The sequence below is a fragment of the Pelophylax lessonae genome, assembly GCF_965119305.1.
Source record: "Pelophylax lessonae genome assembly, chromosome: 5".
In the NCBI taxonomy this organism is placed as follows: domain Eukaryota; kingdom Metazoa; phylum Chordata; class Amphibia; order Anura; family Ranidae; genus Pelophylax; species Pelophylax lessonae.
The window spans coordinates 347,372,022-347,396,456 of NC_138772.1; the positions used below are offsets into that span (position 1 = coordinate 347,372,022).

Below are 24,435 nucleotides of genomic sequence, written 5' to 3' on the forward strand. Positions count from 1 at the left end.
AACTTTTCTTATGAGAACCCTGAAAATCATCAGGTGAATGTAATGAATTAGTCACTCCCATTCAGGACCACTCTGCACTAGACCTGATCTAAAAAACAAAAAAACAAAAACGCTGTTTCTTTAGAGCAAAAACAGGTAGGAATCTGCAACGAAGTTTGCTAAAATACTTGCAATGTACATAGATCACCCAGGTGATTGCTTTTGTTTTTGTTTTTTCCTTAACAAGTGGAGTTACTCTTTAACTCTGGTTTAAGGGGGTGTCCTATTTTGGTCCTTGGTAAAGTGAATATAATGTGGCTTGTGAATATTATCCTATAGCTTACAGTGCATGTCTTATTTATTATGTAAAACTTTGACAGCACTGATTTAATGTATCACAGGAACCAACAAAGTACTTAAACGCTGTGGTTTTTCAATTCATAATGTAATAAATCAATTCCATCTCCAGCTGAATACAGAATGATTTCCCTTTCTTTATAGAACATTAAGCTTTGCTATTTATTCTGTCAATATGACGCCAAACAAAAGTGTTCATTTTGTCTTACCACTTCTACTATGTTTTCTAAAACACAGAAGCTATTTTATTAATGTATTTAGGGATGAAGGAAAACCAAAGCCAACAAATAAAGCTAGACTTTAATTAGAATTAACAAAATGTTTATCTTAATATAGTTAAATTCAAAATACTGTATATAACTTTAGAATTTAGGTTTAATTAAGTATTTGTGCCAAAATAAAATTTGGTCCGTGTAAGGGTTTTTAGATACAGTACTTGGGTTTTGCTTGGGTTAAGGTGTTCTCAAAACAAATCTGTGAGTGTTCACTGATCCACAATAGTCAAAACTAAACAGGTTCGTAAACATTAATGAGTGGTTTGAAATCCACATCCATGCTTAGTCTTTTGGTCCATCTTTTGTAGTTTTTCTGTTAACAGCTTATACTTTTCCTAATAAAAGTTTTTGAACTCTTAGTAATTATCCGGATTATTGCACGAATGACTAATAATATTTGATACAATAATGTATAACATTTTCCCAGCAATCCCTTTGTTTTTAAGCAAAGCATATCTACACCTATTTTATTTTTTTACAAGATGTAGTATTTGCTACTGCTTTGATCCTGTCGTTTTAACCACATCAGTACCAACAGTTTTTGATCCCCTCACGTGCTAAAGCTTTTTTCATGATTAAATTTTGAGCATCTTTATTGGCCATTCAGGCTCTAGGCAGGTTGCAATAGGGGAAAGGTTATCAAAAGTATGAGGAGGCTATAACAAAGGCGGGGGGCATGCAAGGGTACCTGGATGTATGTATGTATCTTTGACCTCATTGACAAAGTCTGTGATTGGAACTAACGCGTATGGGGGCAGAGCCTGCGCACGGACGCCACATCTCGGTCAGCCTCAAGGAAATCTGTCTGTTTTGCCTGTCAAGCCCGCACTGCATATAGGGCCTGGTTTGTAAATAACCTCTTTGCAACTACATGCTTAACAAAAACATTTACAGAGAGCACTAGAAGATGTTTTTATGTACTTTTTTTTATATTGTGGAGCGAAGTCAAAGCATATACTGTGAGCAAGAGGAAGGAGAGGAGTAAGCATTATCCCTAGTTGATATCCCCAGAGCGGAAAAGTTGTATTTGGCTCATTGGTAAAACATGAGCCAAATGCTGAGGTGAGCTGCTTGTGAACACAGGTGGCAGCACACACCAGCGCCTTACATTTGTGTTTTTTTTTTGCACCAGCACTTTATTGATGTTAGCGGCACAGCATGATGAAACTTCACTGAAGAAAATTGTCCCATGACTTTTTTTTTTTACATGGACTTTTCTTTTATTCACTCATTTCTTTTTTTTTTTTTTTTTCATTTATCACTTTTTATATTTTGGTATTGCACAATTTTATATTGATGATCAATATTGATTTGCACTTATTATGCACAAATTGGGTTCATTAATACTATTGATTTTTTTTGGAGCTGCATTTATTTTCGTTATATTTCATTATGTGTTTAGTGAAAGACACTTTATGTAAGCTGCCATTAGGGTTTATACATTTTGCTAATATTTGTTTTTGATTGTGCCGATCTATTATCTATTTTAACATGAGTCCGGTATTCACCATTGCCCTAGTGTCGCAAACTTTAAGTGAGCTAAGCTCTTACACCGTGACCTGGAGGGGGAACGGCTCCCCCTGCCTTTGCCAAGCTGGCGGACCAGCTGGTCCAGGGACTGCAGTTTATCTGTGATGCCTCTTTGGATGCGGCTTCCCTGATGGCTCGCCTCTCTGTGTTGGCAGTGGTCCTGCAGCGTGTCTTTTGGCTTAAGTGCTGATCTGCAGATCAGACTTCAAAAAAGGCCTTGACTAATCTTCCTTTCCAAGGAGATTACCTGTTTGGGGCTGCCCTGGATGACGCCTTTAAAGTCTCACAGAAGGGAAGAGTTCTTTTCTTCCACAGGCTACTAAGGGCAAGAAACCTCTTCGCAGACATGGACTTTCCTTTTTAGCTCATACTTTTTTTTTTTTTTGTCCCTCAGGGTCGACTGACAAGAACTCGAAGCCTTTCAGGGCCTCTTCAGGAGGATCCAAACAAATCTGGTCTGGCAAGCCAAGATTGGGCTTCTCCAGACCAATGGACAAGGCTCCTTGAGCCTGAAGGTGCACCCTTACCTGTATCAGGGTTGTTGGGGGGGGGGGGGACGTCTTCGCTGGTTTCAGGATCCGTGGACTTCCCTGATGCAAGACAAGTAGGTCCACAAAGTCATTCGGTCCGGCTACAACATAGTTTCAGTCTTGTCCCCCGGCAAGTTTTTTTTCCTTCCAACCTGCGCCTGTCCCCAGACCGCTTATAGGATCTGTTTGGGGCGGTACAAGACCTGTTCCTTCAAGGGTTGATTGTCCCGGTTCCGACTTCGGAATCTTTTCAGGGTTTTTACTCAAACCTGTTCACATTCCCCATGAAGGAAGGCAAAGTGCATCAAATTGTGGACCTCAGAACACTCAACTGCTTTGTGCAAGTACAGAAGTTCAGAATGGAATCCATTCGAATGGTGGCATCCCTGCATCAGGGAGATTTCCTCGCCTCTAGCGATATCAAGGATGCCTACCTTCACATTCCAATATGTGTCAGTCACCAGCGTTTTCTCCTCTTTGCTTTGGGAGAGGAGCATTATCAGTTTGTGGCGTTACCCTTTGGTCTCTCCTCTGTTCCTTGGATCTTAACAGAAGTGTAAGCCCGGTGCTAGCTTTGCTATGCCAACAGGGGATCGCCATACTGGGCTACTTGGACGATCTCCTTTTGAGAGCAGAGTCTTCCTCTGCTCTGGTAGAAAACCTGGAGATCACAATATGAACTCTGCAGAAGTTCGGCCGGATTCTGAATTTTCAGAAGTCTGTTCTGGCTTAGTCCACAAAGCTGAACTATCTGAGCCGGACTCAGCCTTAGCCAGAGTGCTCCTTCCTCTGGAAAAACTCGAGAAATTACAGGCTGCAATCTGCCTCCTGCTGTCCAACAGATGTTCATCCCTCCGGACTTGCATGCGAGTGCTGGGCCGGTTGGTGGCTACCTCACACAGTCCTGGACAATCCGATCCGGCTGAGTCACGGAACGAGGGAGTCCCTGATATGGTGGCTTCCTTCTCCGGCGCTTCGTCTCGGAAAATCCTTACACCCCTTGTATTGGACAGTGGTCACCACGTATGCTTGCCTGTCCGGCTGGGGAGGCGTCCTCGGTAAGCATTCTGCTCGGGATCTGGGTGCTGGAGGAGTCCAGACTACCGGTCAATGTCTTGGAACTCAGAGCGATCAGACTGTGTCTGGATCATTGGACAGGGTCGTCTTCAGGGTTGCCAAATGAACAATGCCACGGCCGTGGCTTATGTCAATCACAAAGGGGGCACAAGAAGTGTCCTGGCGGCTCTGGAGGTAGCCAGCTTTCTAAGGTGGGTACAACGGTTCGGTTCGTTCCAGCCCTCCCTGCCATACACATTCCTTGGGTGGAAAATTGACAGGCGGATTACCTCAATCGGCAGGGGTTTAACCAAGGGGAGTGGTCCCTTCATCCAGAGGTGTTTCACTAGCTGTGTCTCCGGTGGAGCACCCCCTAGGTGGATCTCTTGGCGTCTCGGATCATGAGAAAGGTGTAGAGGTTTGTGGTTCAGTCAGGGGATCCTCTGGTGGACGCCACAGACACGTTGGTGGCCCCGGGGGTCAGTATCGGCTGACTTACGCCTTCCCTCCTCTCAAGCTTTTGCCAAGACTTCTACACAGGATCAAAGCAGAAGGGATTCCTCTCATCTTAGTTGCTCCAGACTGGCCACGTCAGGCTTGGTACACCGATCTGGTGCTGGTCGCCGAAGTTCCTTGGAAGCTTCCCCTCAGGGAAAATCTGCTGTCCGAAGTTCCAATCTTCCATCCTGCTTTGCAGTCGGTGGGTTTGACGGCTTGGCTGTTAAACGTCAGGTGCTGAAGGATAGGGGTTTATCTGAATCAGTGATTTCTACACTGCTAGGAAATCTACTTCTAGGAAGATCTACCATCGTACGTGGAAGACGTACATTACATGGTGTGAGTCGCTTGGGGTTCATCCTCGCTACTTCTCAGTGGCTCAGATTTTAACCTTCATTCAACGGGGGGTTGAACAGAAGTTGGCCATTGAGTACCATCAAGGGCCAGGTGTCTGCTTTGGCAGTCTTCTTCCAATGACCTTTGGCCACACACTCCCTGGTACGTACCTTTTTCAGGGTGTCCGACATTTGGTCCCTGCAGTGCGGGCTCTGTTGCCACCTTGGGATCTCAGTTTGGTGCTTTTAGCCCTAAAGAAGACTCCCTTTGAAAATGTTCTGGAGATTCCTTACGCTGTCCCAGAAGGTGGGCGCAGGGTGCCGGAACTGGTGGCGTTATCCTGTCCACCTTATCTGGTGATTCACAGGGCTAAGGTGGTTCTTCCCCCCTGTCTGTCGTTCCTTCCAAAGGTTTTCTCTGATTTTCATTTGACTGAAGACATTGTGTTGTGTTGTCTTCCCTGTGTCCCAGGCCTAAGCATCTAAAGGAAATTGCCTTGCAGGCCTTAGATGTGGTCCAGGGTGTACCTGGCAGCTACGGAGTCTTTCAGGAATTTATACTCTATTTTTGCTCACGGACGGACACAGAAAAGGGTTGTCCGCTTCCTCTGCGACAATTTCCAGATGGACCAGACAGACATTGGTTCAGGCCTATTCTATCAGGTGTCAGGTTCCTCCTTTCCCTGTCAAGGCGCATTCTACTAGGGCGCTTAGTGCCTCCTGGGCCTTTCCGTCAGGCGTAAGTGACGTAGGTTTGCAAGGAGGCCACCTGGTTGTCGGTGCACACTTTTACAAAGTTTTATAAAGTGGATGTGTTGGCATCTGTGAAAGCTTCCTTTTGGCAGCAAGGTTTTTCAGGCTGCTGTTTAAAAGGACCTGATCCTCTTTGAGGGTGTATTGTTTTTTCAGGTGTCCTCCAATTGTTTGGTTGAGCTCCTGTTGCCTGGTTGGCTAATGTTTAGCCTTGGGAATTTTTTGGTTGTTCCCACCTCTCGTGTTTAACACTGCTTTGGGACGTTCCAATGGTTATGAATAGCAGGAACTGTGTCCGTCAGTGAACGAAAGAGAAAATGGGATTTTGGACTTACCGTAAAATCCATTTGTCTGATGCTGATTGACGGACACAGAACTCACCCCTCTGTGGAGTTATTATTCTCTGGACACTGCTTGTTACAAAACTTAGTGGCTATAGCAAAGAGAGGGAATATACCCCCTGGGACTGCCCATGGGTGAAGCCAGAATTTTTTTCTGCCTAGTGTCCTACTCCTGTAAGGGGCAGTATAACCCAAAGGTTATGAATACCAGGAGGTGTCCGTCAATGAACATCAGAAAAATAGATTTTACGGTAAGTCAAAAATCCCATTTTCCCTGTAATGTGAGGGAAATGGGATTCAGTTTCAACACTATCTTCTTTTTGGCACTTCTGATTATTATTTGTTTCTGTGACAGGATAAGAACAACAAGCAACACATTCTCTATGTGTTATCTTTAAATGAACACTACTGCTTGGAAGGATTTTGTTTGCATACTCGGGTGAAATCTGCTGTATGCGGTTTGGAATAAATTGATTTATAATATTAGGCTGTATCTGGATGTTCAGATGGAATGATCTGCATGGTTCTGTCAACTATCTTAAAATGAGGAATAAACCCCTATATTTTAGATCTGTGACGCAAGTAAACATGCAAAAATCTCCTGTTTGAAGGGTCTGCTGTGTTTGGCCATATGCATAATAAAGTCATAGACCTAGGATGATGGATGAATAATAATGTTTTTTTATTTAAAATATTATTGTAGCACCCTCTAAGGGAAATTTACTTGGCACATAGTAGTTTGTGTGTGTCTAAATTTGCTGTGGGTTCAGATTGAGGTCAGGATGGAAGGCTCTGCAGGTCAGGCCTCTATCTCCTCCTTTTGGTTCTGGAGGGCATTGGAAACTTCCAGAAGCTAGTGGGTGGATGTAAAGATGCAGGGTCTGAATATTGATAGGAGTTTTGACCAATCCTCGGGCAGTGAGGCCTGGTTGGGTGGAAAGACTGACTCCTATATATGGAGGAGCCTGGCCAGTAGAAGTTGGAGTTGGGTTGAAGATAGAGTGCTGAAGTGCTGCTGTGTGTGTGTGGCCTGGGAGGGGACCCTGGTGAAGGAGGGGAATCAGTCCTGAGGCTGGAAGAAGGAAACTGCCCTTTAGTCCACCATGGAAGGACAACCTGCAAATCCAGTTCACCTACAGCTGCAGGAAAAGGGCCGTGTGAGTGCCTCTAAATTTACAGGGGAGGGGCTGCTAGGTGCCATATGCAACCAGTTCTTCCTGGGACAGTGCTGCAAGTATGTTTCAGAATCCCTTGCCTTGGCATACTCTTCAAGACAGCCAGATGGATGGGCAGTTTCTAGCTGCGATCTAAAGCGGTTCATTAAAAGGGGGTTAAGTGCTCCATAAAGAGACATTGTTACTGATCCGTTAGGAGACCAAAGCACCTCCAGAAAGAGTAGAAAGTCCAGGATCCATTTATGTGTTTCTTTTGTACAGAAATAGGAAGTTTTGTCCTCCAATTCTGTTTCAAGTTAAATTGGGCATCCTATATACACCTAGACCCTATTTAAGTTGTTTACCCTAAGTAAAACAACAAAACAAGCCCATGGACTGGTTACAGACTTTGGATTCAAGTTGGAAAATGCATGTGTGGACTATAGGGGGAAAACAAAAATCCAGCTGTTCCTTAGGGGGTAGCACTGCATTACAATGAGGTTATGTTTGTTTAAAGTGCTCTTGAAGTCAAATTTGGAAAAAAAAATACTAACAGGGTTTTCCTAGTAACCTATTCTGTCATAAATGCCTATTGCAGCCTGTCAGTGGTAATGTATTCAGAGCCTCGCATGAGAAGCTCAGAGTACATTTATGGCACGATGCACATGTGCAGGAGTGACGTCATCATGGCCCAGCTATTCAAGCGTCTGAGCAGACTGTGAGAAGATGGGAGCACTGACAGCGCAGGTCTAGAGGGCATCCTTTGACAAGTATGTTTGTCATAATGTGCTAGTATGTGGTGCATGCTAGCACATTGACAGAAACCTACAAGGGGCCCTTAAAAAAAAAAACAAATGCAGAGTTTATTACTACTTTAACTCCAAAGAGAAACATGATGTTTACGGTAACTGGGCAAGCTCAACAAATTCTTCCAGTATAGCATGGCTGCATGAAAAATAGGCACAAGTAAAAATTAAAACAATATTAAACCTAAAAGCCAACATTTATTATACTGCAGATGACCAATTCTTAGATGTGATCGATTTTTTTTTTTTTTTCGGGGGAATTTTTTCTTATTCACCTGGTGATCCAGCCATTGTGTTGTTTTTCAACAGAAAAGCTCACTTGCAGTTACAAGGACGAAACAAACCATTCAACAAGCAGAAATTATTTAAAAACCCTTATGCCAAAAGGTGTAAAAGTATTAGCTGGAGTTCAGCTTCAATTTGTTGGTATATTTAAATCAATTACTGCATATAGCACTGTTCTCGCTCCAGACTGACAATGCTGCTGTCCAAATCTGCCCCCTGTACTTTTTCATCCAGAGTGGTGTCTGTATAATACAGGTTTGTTACTGGCCAGATCACCAGGAGAAAACAGTGGGTAAAAAAGCTGAAAAAAGGAAACAAATGTGGCCACCGCATCTGATGATTGGTAAGCTGCAATACATTACATTTTAGGTTTTGTGTTTTATACTGCTTCAGGGACCATGCACACTGGGCTAAAAAAAAAAAAAAGCCAGTTCATAGAGTGTTTCCATATAGGCATTTTGATGTGTTATGCATTTTTTTTTTTTTTTATCATCTGCCAGAAAACGCCCCTCACAAAAACGGAATCCAGAAGGTTTTTTTTTTTTCTGCTTCTAAACACGGAGCTTAAAATATGCTTCTAAACATCTAATGTGCATGGTCACATAGGTTTACATTGAACTGCTTCTACAGGCAGAAAAAAAAAAAAAAAACGGAGAGCTCCAGTAGAAGCAGCATTTTTTGTAAGCCTAGTGTGCATGGACAATCAAAGTGGGCCTTGTTAAAAACAACACAAATGACTGAGAAATAGATTGAAAAATATGAATGACCGGAATGTAGGGAAAGGGACATGTAAAAGATAGGTGCATGGCACTCAACCTCAGTATGCAAATACTACTATCTGCTTTTTTGGGCTATATATATATATATATATATATATATATATATATATATATATATATATGTGTGTGTGTATGTATGTATGTATATATCCTTTCAGAAAAAGTGGTTATACCAGGTTCATGGCTGTGACTGTTTTTTAGTTCCAGCGAAGGACTTTCCAGTAAAAGTGATCCAAGCTGCTCTACAGACGCCCAATCAATTTTACAGGGCTCAGAAGGGGTCCCTGATGCTGCCCACTGACATTCCCTTCCATTGGGGAGCCCAGGACCGCTTCAAGCTGTCAGAATATTTGTTCCTCCCTCATCTGTGACCAATGAAGCTGGAAGTGATGAGCATTTTAGTTCTGTGTTTACCTGGCCAATACTGCCCATGGAAGCATACGAGCAAAGCAATCTATTTCTTCGCCTGCCTTGGAGGGCAGAGCGGGATCTGGGGTCTAATCGACCCCCAGATCTCTCCAAAAAGAGTATCTGTCACTGCCTGAACTATTTCAAGGGTTGCTTTTCATCCCTTGTCATAGCAATAAAGTTGAATAATATATAAATAAAAGTGTACAAATGTAAATTTAAATTAAAAAATGAAAGCACCCCTGTTCCCCCCTTGCTTAACGTGCAAATGCAAAGATGTGCCTAGCTCCTGCTCACTTATGACTGCATCACAAATGTGAGGTTTTACTGTGAACGTCAGAATGAGAGCAATATTTCCATAGCTCACATTTAACTCTGAACTGGCAACCTGTAAAAACTGTTAAAGTGTTGCCTATGGAAATTGTTAGGTACTGTAGTTTGTCATATCACAGGCATCCAGTATTTTAAATCTTTGTTTGGTATCTGTTTACTGGACACAGCATCATTTTATATTTTACCCAAAAAATATTGGGTATTATATGTATTTGTATTTAACTGTATTTCTTCCTAAAAAAAAGTGTTGGATTAACGGCTGCGCAAATATCGTGCAACATAAAAAAATTGCAACAACATCCATTTTAGTGAATAAGTGGGTGGGGTATTGAGGGCGGGGTTTGGTACATCATTGTGTCACTTCCGGTCTCGGATTTTCGGTCCGTGGAATGCAGGGCGTCCCGGACATAGCATTCCCTATATGCCTGTTTACATCCTGTATATTGTGAGTTTTTGGCTTTATGGTAAATAAATTCACCAAACTGATTCACACTATTAGGAGTCTCTTTTGTTCACCTGCTTCCCTGTATGAGTATATCCACTGACTGCATGGAATAAGGAGTAGCAGCAGATACTAGACCTTTTCTTCCCCAAGGAACCACTCACATATAGTACCTTTTGCCCCTGCAGGGGTGCAACCATTTGGTGAGTGTTGACCCAAAAGGGGGGAGCATGAGTGTTTTCACCCATTCACTAGCTGTACAATTGCACATATTTTATTGCACAAGTCACTTTGGATCTGGACAGTTTACTTTGGATTCTTTTCTGACACAGCATTTTTTTTTTTTCATATGTATTTTAGTACTTTCTTATTATATTAAAAAGATTACTGTCACATCAGTTGATTATATAAGAAAGTTTAAGAGTGATATGTAATTTGGTTTCTACAGAGCAGCACTTGACATTTCTTAAAGGGACAGTGCATGTTGATTTTTACATTTCATTCATTGACGGACACGGCTCCCGATTCTTCTTGACCATTTGGTTATACTGCCCCCTACAGGAGTAGGACCCTAGGCAGAAAAAGCTTGGAATTCACCCACACTCTAAAGCTATAGGCACTCAGTTTTTTTTTTTTTTCTGCCTAGTCAGGAGTAAGGACCTAGTTCTTTGCTGGGATCTCTGGTCCTGGCATTTTTTTTTGTTCCTGTGGGAATCTACTATCAACTGCCAGACTGGGCTATGGACTGGATAATCTAGAGCCACAGATCCCCCCTGTCTGTCCAGTGAGCGCACACAGACCTCAGCTTCGCGCTTGGTCGGTCGCGACATAGCCCCACTGGACGGGGCTAACCTGTAAGTTAAATGTCTCACAAAGGCGCAAACAACCTGGCCTGGCCTGAGTCGCAGCTTACCTCCTGGCCGACAGCCACCCACATCCTGACAGAGAGGTGGTCTGTCAGGAGCGGTGCCCACCCTGTTCCTGTGTTGTCGTCCCCCCTCACCTGGGTGAGTTTATGAGCTGGCATTTTCCACATGCTCTTAAGGGGGGCTTGTTTGAGTTGCTGCTGACAGTGTTTTTCCTGGTGCACAATGGGGAGGGTTGAGCAGTGTTCCCCTGCTACCCTGGCAGTTGGTGACTAGGGCAGGGATGTCCTCTGGGTACCCTGCTGCAGTTGTTGGGCTGGGGGAGCGAATGGTTTGGAAAAATTAGGCTGCAAAGCCGTGGCCTAATGTGGGCAGCCCCAGTGAGGGTGGCTGAAGCCACTACCTTCTGATTGGGCGTCCACCCTCCCCTCCGCTTCCACTGGATGGTCGGCTCTGTTGTGTCTCATGCCCAGGTGGCTGGGCATCCACAAAATTTCAGGCCGTGGCTTGCGGTCTACTAGACTGTGCGGCCGAGTTGGCCTCCATTGGGGGAGGCGGGGTGGGATGCCCCAGAGAGCCTGGCTTAGATGAGTGCACTTGTGGCTTGGCCTCCACACAAATTGAGGCTGTGGCTTGCAGCCTACTAGGCCATGCAGCCAGCTTGGCACCTCCCTTGGAAGGGATGGCACTGTTGTGGTGGTTTAATTTTTGATGACAACCATGCCACCATTATTGTGGAGGGCACCTACCCCTTTTAGCGCTGCGGGACCATCCGGATACCCTGCCTGCGTGTCCCCGTCACGACGGCGGCCTACTTTTAAGGGGGCTATTTCCTATTGTGCGGACCTCTATGGAGGGACTCAGAGGGTGACCCCCTTGTTTTTTTGTGGGGTCCAGTAGGTGGTCCATTCGTGGACCCTGGCTCGGCGCCCCCTTGCGGGATCAGTCGGTGGCCCTCCTCTGATTATGTTTTTCCGGGTGACCTTAGTATTTAGCATCCACTACCCTTCCCTGTTTCATATGTCCATCAGATCCTGAATCTGTTTTGGCCGCCGTGGACGCGAGTCACCCTACTGGGTATGCGTCCACGCACCCAGAGTGCTCAGACAGTGAGGGTGTTTCCTCTGCCAGCGAGCTTTGTACCTGCTACCTGTTTCCTCAGCTTATAATATTTTCATTTTATTACTTTTTTTGAATGCTTCACTTCAGACACTGGTGAGGGCTACTTTAACTCCCTGTACTTTTTAGGGTTTCCATTTGTGAGCAAGTCTTGTTCCCAGATGTCAGTGATGAGAGATTTGATTTCGCTTTTTCCCTGGTTGCAGGCCTCTCTACAACTTTTAACCAGTCTTGGGCAATGAATGAATTAGCATATGTATTAAAGACACCATTGCCTTTGTGTTGGGAATATGGTGATATAACTTATATGATATATTTACATTATCGTGACAACACCTATCAGTCACAGACTGTTTTCACAATGTTTTAAAACCTCTGCTAGAAATGATAAAATACAGGTTTGGTGTTTGTACATATGTCAGAGTTATCAAGCCTTTCTCTACATTACTGAATTGTGGCAAACTGTAAAATCAAATGCATTAATTAAAAAAGTGTGCCCTTCTAAGTGCTCTAAGATTGATCAGACTACATGAAGATAGTTTTAAATAGATTAGATAAGTGATTCCCAAACTAGGGTCCTGCAGCTGTTGCGGAACTACACATCCCATGAGGCATTGTAAAACTCTGACATTCACATACATGACTAGGCATGATGGGAATTGTAGTTCCTGAACAACTGGAGGGCCATAGTTTGGTAATCCCTGGATTAGATCATTTAGATAGATTTAAACCAGCATATAACATATACACATTTGCACATACTGGGGAGCAATGATGAGTGAAACCACTTTGTCACTTCCATAGCAGCATAGCTAAAGTTTGGTGGAAATTGCTGCATCAACACAGGCAGCAGTGAAAACTTGACAGAGGCTGCAGCCCTTGCACATTCTATCCATAACTATGAAATAAAAATAAAAAAAAGGCTTGCTTAAACTTTAGCTTTTTAATATTATAGACTATCCACAAAATGCAGTTTTTGGGATTTATTTAGCAAATAAAAAAAGTTAGTTTACTTGATTTTTATAGCAGTAACTAACCACATGCATAGGGATGTATTAAAGCTAAGTAGTTTGGAAAAAAAATCTAGCGATTTTACAGATATTTTGATAAATGCTTTATGAGCATTTTCCATTTTTTTACTAACTTTAATTAAAATACTCTGAACTCTTTTTTAGTTTAGTTACTCAGTTTGCCTGTGAACGTTCTGTGTGTTTTTTTTTGTTTTTTGTTTTTAACAGAAGCCTTAATAATAACAAGATTCCTAATAGCAGGTGGAGTGGCCATGGTATTATTCTCCTCACATGTAGTGCTAATGCACTGTTTCTTTTACAGACTACAAGTATGTATTTATTAGCAGCGAGGAAGCTGTATGAAATATTAGTGTGCACTTCTGAAAGCGGAGTATATTGTCATTTTACAAGTAATGCCAGGGGACTTAGAGAACTGTGGAAGGTGTTAATGAATTACATTTTACCTCCTAGTGCCTCTTCATTTAGCTGCTTCATTGGATGTGGATTTTGTTAAAACTGTTTACCAAAGAAAATGTGTGCTGTAATTACAGCTACATAGAGTGTGCTCAACTTTGCCAGATTTCACACTGGATGTGGACAACTGCTATTGTTTTTAATGAATCACACCTATATTAGCAGCTCCCCTTTCAAAACCATTAACTAGTTGTATGTCTAGGTCATACAGGCAGATTGGGTGAGGACGTAGGGGTTGGATATAACTTGGTTGATTATGACCAACAGCTTTTAAGTATACTAAACCATAGGAGCAACCCTGGCTTGTTTGTGTGCAATATCCCTAGCACCTCTTGCAGACCCATATAACTACCAGCATAATAAGATTTCCAGAGACAATGTTGTGTTCTAATGTCTTGTGATACTGTTTTGGAGAAATATGGTGTAATGCCATCCCCTTGTGGTGTATCACCGATGTCCTTTGCTACCAGATGTGTTTGTGTCTGAAAAGACATTGATATAATGGCTTTATTTAGTTATTTTAAACGTTTCCTGCTTCTTCACTGTAAGAAGGGAGAGTTCTTCTTTATGGTCAAGTGATATTGCTTTGTCAAGTGATCATTGTCAGTTGATAGCTGCCTTTACTTACTTTCACGTAACCTAGCATCAGATATATTTTTTCATGGTACATACTCTTCTCAGCAAAGCACTTTTTTGCTCTTCTTTCATCGAGGACAGAATCTTTGTTCAGGCATTATCTAGGGTCAATATCTACGTCTCGCACAGAGATGCTGACTCACAGATAAATCATGACATACTGGCACTTTTGCACCCTTTTGCTACATTCACAAATGATAGACAGCAATGCGTACACCTATCCCTTTGCTTCGGCTTCTCACCATGTACGTGCTCTGTTCACACTTGAACAGTCTTTGGATGAGCTGTGGTGCCAGGCAAAAATCTGCAACGTGCCTGCAGTTTACCATCCCGCATTCCACTTCTGTCTGCATTTTTATGAGCGGTGTTGGAAATTAAAAAAATGTCACACTATGGCATATAAATAAAGTAAAAAAAGTAAACGGTGCTTAAGAGCCCCTGCCAGCCAAAACCAATGCTTCCTTTATGGTAAAAGGCAATGTTTTACCATGCAGACAACTTAAGTGTAGTGTTTTTTTTGTTTTGTTTTTTTTTACTGAAATTTTGTGTTTGATAAATTGTTGACCTAATATTGTGTAACATAAAAAACAACTGGCACTAACAACCTTTTATTCTCCAGGGTGTCTACTTTCACAAATTTTTAATGTGTTTGGGGTTTTAGACCTAATATGATTCTTTTAAACATATTGCAAAAAAAAAAAAAAAAAACATAAACCACAGTTCTGGCATTGAAAGGGATTAACTCGCTCACTGCACCCTTTGCATTCAGGCAGGAGAAGTGCTACAAAGATGAATGGAATTTTCTAATAATTAAAAAGAAAGGTAAGGCACATTTTAAAGATTACATGAATGTAATTGTACCGAAGTATATCACTGAGAAACTCCATGTTAGCTACCACCCCAAGGACCTTATAGCTTAACACAGGACCTTAACTCAGAGGCTAAAGGAAGTGGCAGGTATTTGAATTTATAGATGTCTGTATTAATGTGAACTTGGTGAATGGGTAACCTACTATTTTACAAATGAAAGCTGCTGTCTATGTTCATGGCAAATGTTAGGAACTGATGGCTTCTGAAGTGAAGGCTATTATCTGCCCCTTTTAATAAAAAGCAGCAAGCCCCTCTTGCTTCTGGGGCATTGCTGATTTATTTGGGGATTACCATTACATTCTCCTGTTAGACTGTGAATGGTCAAATACAACTGGAATTTGAAACTTCTCTTATCATAGGGAAAGGAAAAAAAGCAAGCAGTTCATTCATTTATAACTTAGAACAGGAACACGATGTATGTGCCATTCACTTTAACTGAATAAAACAAACAAATCCGCTAGCAAGCACCGAATTTAAAATCACTTGATAAAATATTAATAGACTCGGAGTTCTCTGTCGCATACATTTGCAAATATATAGGACCCAAGAACCACTATTAAAGTGCCTGTACAGATGTGTCAGAGATTGCAGTTGATCTTGCCATTTTTTTATGTTTTTTGTCTAAGCACAGGTTAACGAATGTTACAGATCTATTTAAATGCTTGCCGTTATTTAATGTTCTTGCTGCTGCAAAGCCAGTTAATTCTAGAAGTGCAGCACATAATCAATCCTGGGCAAATCTAATTACTGTTATAAACTGAACCTTGCCTCTGAAGAGAACTAATACATATTTCTGGTTCTAAAATATATTTTTCTTACCCAAGATTAAGTGCAATAGATACACATTTCATTGAATCTTGTAGCTTCCATAAACTTGTTGCTATGGGAACAGACACTTAATATAAGTCGGTGCTGCCTGTACAGTCTGTATTAAAGCCCTTTCACTGTTACCAGTAGTATTATAAAAGTAGTTTAGATAACAGTAAATAACAATATTGTCACACTTAATGATTTTTTTTTTCTCCTTCTCAGTGGTGGCACGTTATGCATCTTGTTAATAAAATCCCTAGCATCCCATATTATTTCCAGAATGTTTTTCTGTATCAGTGGAATTTCTGGCAGTGGATGTCAGAAGTTCAGTACTTTTTCTTTTTACATTCATATCCTGGATGCTGTGATTTTATTTATTAACACTACAATAGAACCTGAATAAATTTACAGACCAGACTAATAAATTGCATCCTTGCTCCACTGGTTCCTCTCATCTTCTGCTCTCATCAGTTTTCTGAATATAGATTACTGTACAGAATGTCATCAAAACGGATCATGTTGAGAAGTTGCAGAAATGTTAATAGGGTTTATAAAATAGAAGTTATTTCTTACGATGTGAATGTCATGTAAAATGGGTGACAACCATTCTGCTTTCTTCAAGTTTTCATCTTAATTTTAATATCAGTTTCTAAATATGACTGTTGCCCATATCCTATAATAAACACTGAAGCATTAGATAGGCTGTGGTCTCTTCTGAGATGCATTATAGCCCAAAAATATGAGGTTATTTGTCAGGTGAAATTGCATTATCGGTAGCTGTGATAAATAATTTGTATTAATGTCCTTTTGTTGGGTGTTTTGGCCGCCCTGGTTACTTGAATATAACTTGAGCTTATCAAAAGGTGCCCAAAAAAACCACTAGGAATGTTTATGGAGTATATAATACATAAATGTATTTGCTTACCTTTCTACCCATTGCCATACAACATAGTACATCTAGTTGGATTGCATATGCTACATATATGGTAAGCTCAGACCAGCTCAACAATTCTACCCCCCTTTTCTCCACTTTTATTGTCTATGAGCTTGATGAGTCGTAAAACACCTCGCTGGCTGTACTGTTAATCTTGGTGATTTTCTCTACTCAGATCTTTCAAAAAGCAAAGTATAATAAGGACACATGGATGTTTGCGGTTCCTGCTCACCCATCCCTGTGCTTTTGTGTGGGTTTCAATATTTAGCTTGGAGTCCCATTGCGATCAGTAGTAAAACATTGTTTTTTTGTTTTAGGTCATACAATGAGGGTTGATATGGCAGATTTGTGTGGCGAAAATTGAAAGGGGAGGTATTGACACTTTTAGATGCCTAATATTTTTAAGCTTACACCGTGAAAAATATCTTGTAAATTCTAAATCACCCGCATTAGGCAGAACTCTTTTCCTATATGTCAGGTTTGGGCCTATAACATGCCACATGTCACTGATTTTACGGTTGCTTTCATGGAAATGATTTACCTTCCTTGTTCCAGCAGTGGTTTAGTTTACCTTTTCCCTTTTTTTTTTTTTAACCTAGTTTCTCAGAGACTTTGTTTTAAATGTAATACTGGAAAATGTTCATTCCAGATTTTTTGCACACTGTTACTGTAGTCACCAAACTTATTTCAATGGACATTTCAATGCAAACATTTATGTTCCATGTTGGTGGAATACACAAATAGAACAAAAGAAAAAGTATGTACTGTATAAAAACCAGTGTATGTAAACACTAAAAGCCAATAATTAAAATTCTAAATGTTACAATAAAATATTATAAAAAAAAAGCCTACATTTTTTTAATACAGATCAAATAATTTATGGTTACTTTTGGTTTTCTAATCTGACCAAAAAGTTAAAGCAATAGTATTGTGGATAAAAAAATAAATAAATATTCAGCATCTGACAAACTTCCAGAAGTGTCAGATGCTAGATCCTCATTCACGCTCTGTAGTTTTATCTGCTGACCCTTAAATTACTACTGTATCCTGTAGTAACACAGGGGCCGGCAAAAGGAATCACAAAGCACAAGAAAGGGACGAAGCATCTGACACAAGTAGAAGTGTTTTGGATGCTACATGAAAACAGCAATACTGGGATTGGCTGCCCACTCTATATATATATATATATATATATATATATATATATATATATATATATATATATATATATATTTGCATATGGGTGTGTATATGTATGTATGGGTGTGTGTGTGTGTGTGTGTGTATGTATATATATATATATATATATATATATCCTTTTTGCCACAGGCTATAAGATAAGGCATGTCCAACTTAAAACAGTGGCCCAAATTGAGTGAAATACATTTTTTTAAGGAGTGACATTATATCCACTGAAAGCAACGCCTACCTATGAAAAGCATTCATGTGTTTTGGTAATTACCAGTATAGTAAAATGAACATCTTGCGATAAGAGCCTTAAACACATGTCCTGAAGTATTCAGCTGGGGATGTAAAGGAGTAAGAGGGCTCTTTGTGGCCAAGAAATTCCCTGCAATTTGATGAACCTCAGGGTATTCTTTAGCCACACTTAGCATTACTAGATATTCCCTTTAAGACAGCAAAACTTTTCTTTTTGTGTCTTGGATTGATTTAAAATAAACCTTTTTTTTTTTTTTTTTTCCTTATCCTACTTATTTTTGTGTTTAGAGTTGGAAAATAAAATATCTAAAAAATAATAGTCCATATATTTTTTTTGCAACAGAAGGGGAGAGCAACGCCGCTCCAGGTGATAATTTTATCCTTGATAATCAGGTGTTGGTTTGGTCTGTGTACTGACCAGGTAATCCAGAAAAACGACCGCACTCCAAGATGCAAGGAAAACACTTTATTCCATAAAAGACATCCAACATCCACAAGGAACGTTTACAGTAGCATCAGTAGTATCATGCCATGCATGGAGGAAAGCTTGGTTAATGTGTTTCACAAATTTCTTTGCTTAATCTATCATCATGATTAAGCAAAGAAATTTACACTTTGACAGTACATGTCATGATGCTAGTGTAAACTTTCCTTGTGAATGTGGGCCGACTTTTATGGAATAAAATGCTTTTTCTTGCTTTTCCTTGCATCTTTGAGTGCGGTCACATTTTTCGCTTTCCATATCTTTTTTGCATGGTAAATACTAAAGTTGGGAATCGTTGAACTTTTTTTTTTGTTTTTTTTGTATTTTTTTTTTTGTTTTTTTGCTGTGTCTGATTGGGGAGATTTTCCTTTAGTTCCTGGCTCCAGGCAAAACAAGAAATGGGGGGAAATCTCCTTAATGTAAGGAGAATCCACTCCAAGTTATCACTGGACCAAGTGTCCTCATTGGGAGACTTAAAATTCTTACTCTGCTCCTGATGGTTATATGGAGAGAGTGAATCTCACCAGCATGGGTTCAGAAAACAAGAAAGAAAATGAGAGGATTTACCTATTCCTTAAGATACCCAAAATAGAAAAATGGCTTTAATAACATGTTATCCCCTTTTCTGATGGACTAATTGTTATATTTTTCTGTGCACATTAAAATGTGAATTGTGGACTAAAGACTACCTAAACCCCCCCTCCTAAATAATATATCTTTTGAAATGGATTACCTGTAGCATAGCAGCATCATAACCCTTGTCATATAGTATTTAGGCAGCTGTTTTTAGAACCTACAGTTGTGTTGAAAATTATTCAACCCCCACTGAAATTGATTGTTTTGGCCAGTTTGACATTGATTTTGATCATTCAGTCATCCTGCTTACAATTAAATCAAAGAGGCACGTGTAGGTCAGACAAATATAACATTTATAATGAAATGACCACAAATGTCTTTTCTGTGCTCACATCATTATCAGTTTTATTCAACCCCCAAGTGACATTCAATCTTAGTACTTAGTACAACATCCTTTTACAGTTATAACAGCTTTTAAACGTGAAGCATAGCTTGACACAAGTGTCTTGCAGCGATCTATGAGTATCTTCACCCATTCGTCATGGGCAATAGCCTACAGTTCAGTCACATTCTTAGGCTTGTGCACTTCAACTGCTTTCTTTAAGTCCCACCAGAGGTTCTCAATCGGATTTAAGTCTGGTGACTGTGATGGCCACTCCAAAATGTTCCAGCCTTTAATCTGCAACCATGCTCTAGTGGACTTGGAGGTATGCTTGGGATCATTGTCCTGTTGAAAGGTCCAACGTCTCCCAAACCTCAGGTTTGTGACGGACTGCATCACATTGTCATCCAATATCTCCTGGTACTGAAGAGAATTCATGGTACCTTGCACACTCTGAAGCTTCCCTGTACCTGCAGAAGCAAAACAGCCCCAAAGCATGATTGACCCCCACGCCATGCTTCACAGTAGGCAAGGTGTTCTTTTCTTCATAGGCCTTGTTCTTCCTCCTCCAAACATAGCGTTAATTCATGGGCCCAAACAGTTCTAATTTTGTTTCATCAGTCCACAGAACACTATCCCAAAACTTCTGTGGTTTGTCCACATGACTTTTGGCATACTGCAGTCTTTACAAAACCAATTGATGTAATTTTAGTTGCATATGGTTCTTTAAAAAGTCCTTGTAGGAATTCATTCTGAATACAATTACAAATGTACACTAAATCCCCTAAACCCTTTACAGCATTGGAGGGTTGAATAATTTTGAACACAACTGTATATATTTAGTGGAAAAAAAAAATCACTAACATAATAGTGCACACAAACCCAATATAATCACTTTGTTTTTTGTTTTTTTTTTGTTTTTTCTTTTAGAGAGATTGTCAGGTAAATAGAAACCATATATTTCAAACCTAAAATGTGCAAGCGCACTTTTAGCTAGAAATTATAACTTAACCAGTACAATGCTAGTCCTGGGCTTTCTTATAAAAAAATTAGGGTATCATTAATGTGTCAATTTATAAACCTTCAAAAATAATCATCATAAATTAACCCTAAAGCCATTTGCATCTCTTTATGAGCACAATGAGAACACTTTATTTTAACAAAGGAAATCCAAACTGAAAGGCTTTAAGTAATATGCGAAAAAGTGGCACTAGAGCATATTGATTCATCTTGATAAAAATATCAAAAAGCACATTTCATTCTAAAATCAATGAAGATTGCTGCTATAACTCAAATTCTAGTTGTGCTAGACATCAAGCCTTATGTATAAAAAAAATGTTTGTTACCCCTAGTAACCAGTTACGTTTTACCACTCACTTTCTGTAATGATATTCTGTGTGATAAACTAAATAGCAATTCCATCTATTTTATAAAGGGATTGATCTTTCTACAACCACTGGGCATTGCTCGGGTTCTGCCATCTGTGTTAACATGCAAGATCAAGACCTTTTGTTTTCTAAAACGTTTATAATGAAAAGGGGTAACAATCAAGCTACAAGGAGCAGCCACTAATAAATGTCAGTAACACTGCTGATTGCTTTGTGTAATTACAATATTTCACTGCTACCATTTCAACAAATGGCTTATACCTGATTGCCCTTTGCATCTTCCAAGGCTGCTTAATTGCCTCCATATTACTGTTGAGTTTTATCAAAACTTGTTATGAAATTCTTTTTCTTGGCATTTGTATATCACTTTATTGAAAGGATTACGTTTGATCCATCTGGTATATTCAGGGCAAGCTTCTTTTGATATTTTTCATTTCGTTAATATGGTGGAACCATTACAGCTGTAAAGAGATCATATAAAATGTTGAGAGTCCCTTTACCATAACCTATTGCACACAGTTGAGAGAAAAAAATTGAAACCTCAGATTAAAGCAGCAATTCATCTTTTGGTGCCATTAAATGTAAGACATGACCGCACTGATAATTAGAAGCACACATGAAAAAAATAAAGCAAAAATATAAAATTATTGCTGGCTGCAGACAGCACCTGCATTTCCTGTACAAAGTGCCTGCTCTGGGCCCTGAGTACCAATGAGAATATATTGTGAACCTAATTACATTATAATCAGATGTCGTACTGTTGATTCTTGGCATGCCTGCACCTATGCCAGGTTCTATTCATATATGTATTTCAAACTAGGTCTTAAGCTCACTGCACGTGTTACAGTCTGACTATTCAAACTTCTTTAGCTCTATCAATAACTATGAAATCCACAGGCCTGTCTGAGTGGATACAAGTTGATTGGATGGTAGAGTAGGTTATAATGTAACGTGTATGGTGAGCTTAAGACTAACAGTTATGTGCTCAAATTCTCTCAGACACTACCGATGGGGTGCTATTCTTCCCACTGACCTAGGGTCACTTTTTGTTCCCTCTGACACAAGGCCATTATTTTTTACTTCCAATGATGCCTATGCATTCTTTATAATACTGACACTAAGGCTCTGAAAAGATCCTTACCATATGGTCCCAGAAACCTGGGCTGCATCTGGCTCAGACTCTCAGTGATCCCCTGGAGGCGCTAGAGGGGCAGAGCAGAGAGCTGGAGACTGATATTCAGCTCTCTGCTCGGTGAGAAGGGGGAGAACTGAGCGAGGTCTTTGATCATTCAGTTCTCACCCTAGAGCTGGCGGCGGATAGATGCAGCATTGAATAGATTCTGCATCTGCCTAGGTGAGTATAATGTTATTCTGAATAATTGAGACCACAAGTATAGCAGTGAAGAATCCGTTTACTGCTTTGACTTTTGAAATGAACAAGAGTATACAAACAGAATCAAAGGTAGTGCAAATGTTGCCAAGGAAGTAGATCCTGAATTCCCAACCAAGACTTTAGGTTTAGTTCAGCACTCAGGATCTAGAACACAAGCCGCACATACATATGCAAATAAATGCATATGTCTGCTAGAGGATTGCGTTCAGCAACAGTAAAAACACATTGAATTGTAATAGTGTACTTAAAGAGTGACCACAGATTAGAATAACTACGCTTAGTAACTTAATGTAGAATAAACAATATAACAATGCTAGATTGCTATCAGAGTGCACTCTGTGTACTAACGGGGGCCCCCTTTATACTGCTATTCAAGAGTCTCCTGGAAAGTGAGGCCTCACTAGTCTTCACCGGCAAGGAAATCCCAACAATCCGAGGAAAGTAATTGTAATCCAATAAAGGTAATGATGATGAACTGTATCCCCCAAAGCAATCAATAATTGTAATCCACAGGGATGTAGGTAAAACAGATCCTGATGCGTCTCAACAACTAACAGCCTAGGACTGAATAGAGGGCTTGAGGCCTAGTTCACCCACCTCGCACTATATGTATAACTGCAGTGTCCAGTGGTTTAATTTAGGACAGTATGGCCTTGTTGAAGTAAATCGTTTGGTAATCCTGCCCTCACTCAGCCTAGATCTGTGAAGTTTGCTGCCATTTCATGGGCGTACACAATTTTAAAGTGTGACATGTAAGGTATCTGTTTACTCAGTGTAACATCATCTTTCATATTTTACCAAAAATGTGGGTATTATAGTGTGCACAAAAAAAAATGATTTAAGTGTGCCCCCCCAAAAAAAAAAATATGTTTAAAAAACTGTTGTGCAAAAACTGTGGGACATAAATAAAAAATGTAATTTTATTCTCTAGGGCAGTGATGGCGAACCTTGGTACCCTAGGTGTTTCGGAGCTACATTTCCCATGATGCTCAGCTACACTGCAGAGAGCATGTGCATCATCGGAAATGTAGTTCCAAAACATCTGGGATGCGAAGGTTCGCCATCACTGCTCTAGGGTGTCTGCACAAAAAAATATATAATGTTTGGGGGTTCTAAGTAATTTTCTAGCAAAAAATGCAGAATTTTACATGTAGGAGAGGAATGTTAGAATTGGCCTGGTAAGCAAGTGGTTAACTGGTCAGCTTTAATGCAATGCACATTACAATCCTTGATCCAAATTCAGTCTGCTTCCTATAAACCTGAATATGTCCCTTCTCCTTCATTTCATTCTATACTACTGTGAAACTATGCAGTTTTTTTCATACATTAAAATCAATGTTGTGTCAGGTGTTCTTTTGAATTTTCTGGTAGTGAAGTGTAAAGAAACAAGTTTTTTTTTTTTTTTTTCCCCTCTCCCTGGTAGTGAGGTGGTTAATGTAATGATAATCGTAGACCTCTGGGAAATTTGTTGGTAGAATACTTGGTAGAATGTGAAATCTCTAGACTACAGTTTAACATGTTTTTTTTCTTCCATCTGTTTTGTAGAGTGCCCGGAATTACAATCGCTACAGACATCATCTGTGGCTTTCCTGGAGAGAAGGATGAAGATTTTAAGGAGACGTTAGAACTAGTTGAAGAATACAGATTCCCAAGCCTCTTCATTAATCAGTTTTACCCGCGCCCAGGGACACCAGCTGCAAAAATGGTGCAGGTTCCAGCTCATGTGGTAAGCCTATTTTATCCCATTTTTTAAGTTTTGCAGCTTTTAAGGCATTTCTTGGATAGTTGATTTCTAGAAGCTGCTAGTTGACAGCTGTGGCATTGTGAGTGTATTGGCTTACCTATAGAATGCTAAGTTAGTTTTAAGATACTTATTAAACTATAGGGCCTCATGCACACTGGACGTTTTTACAGCTGCTTTCAGCATTCTGCTGCGTCTAGCATTTTTTTAATTTGTTTTTTACTGCCTCTAAACGCCTCTCTATGCACACATAGACTTTTAGCAGTGTTTAGAGGCAGGAAAAAAAATCTCCTGCCTTGCGCCCAGGAGCAGCAGTGTTTGGGCAGGAAAAACGCATGACGCTACTAAAAGCTGCTTGAAAATTAATTAATTTCAATAGCCAGAATTTATTTATTCTGGCCAATTAAATGAATAAACGCCCAAGGGCGTTCCTAACCCCTTGTACACTTTT

At 40.3% G+C, this 24,435-nt stretch overlaps 1 protein-coding gene across 1 annotated transcript in view; it reads left to right on the forward strand.

Moving 5' to 3' along the window:
- Positions 1–24,435, forward strand: part of CDKAL1 (CDKAL1 threonylcarbamoyladenosine tRNA methylthiotransferase) — a 1,263,425-nt gene that overhangs the window by 865,824 nt on the left and 373,166 nt on the right. Inside the window, exon 11 of the mRNA XM_082258657.1 lies at positions 23,789–23,969. Within this exon, the coding sequence (XP_082114783.1) occupies positions 23,789–23,969 (181 nt within the window). The remainder of the gene's footprint in view (positions 1–23,788; positions 23,970–24,435) is intronic.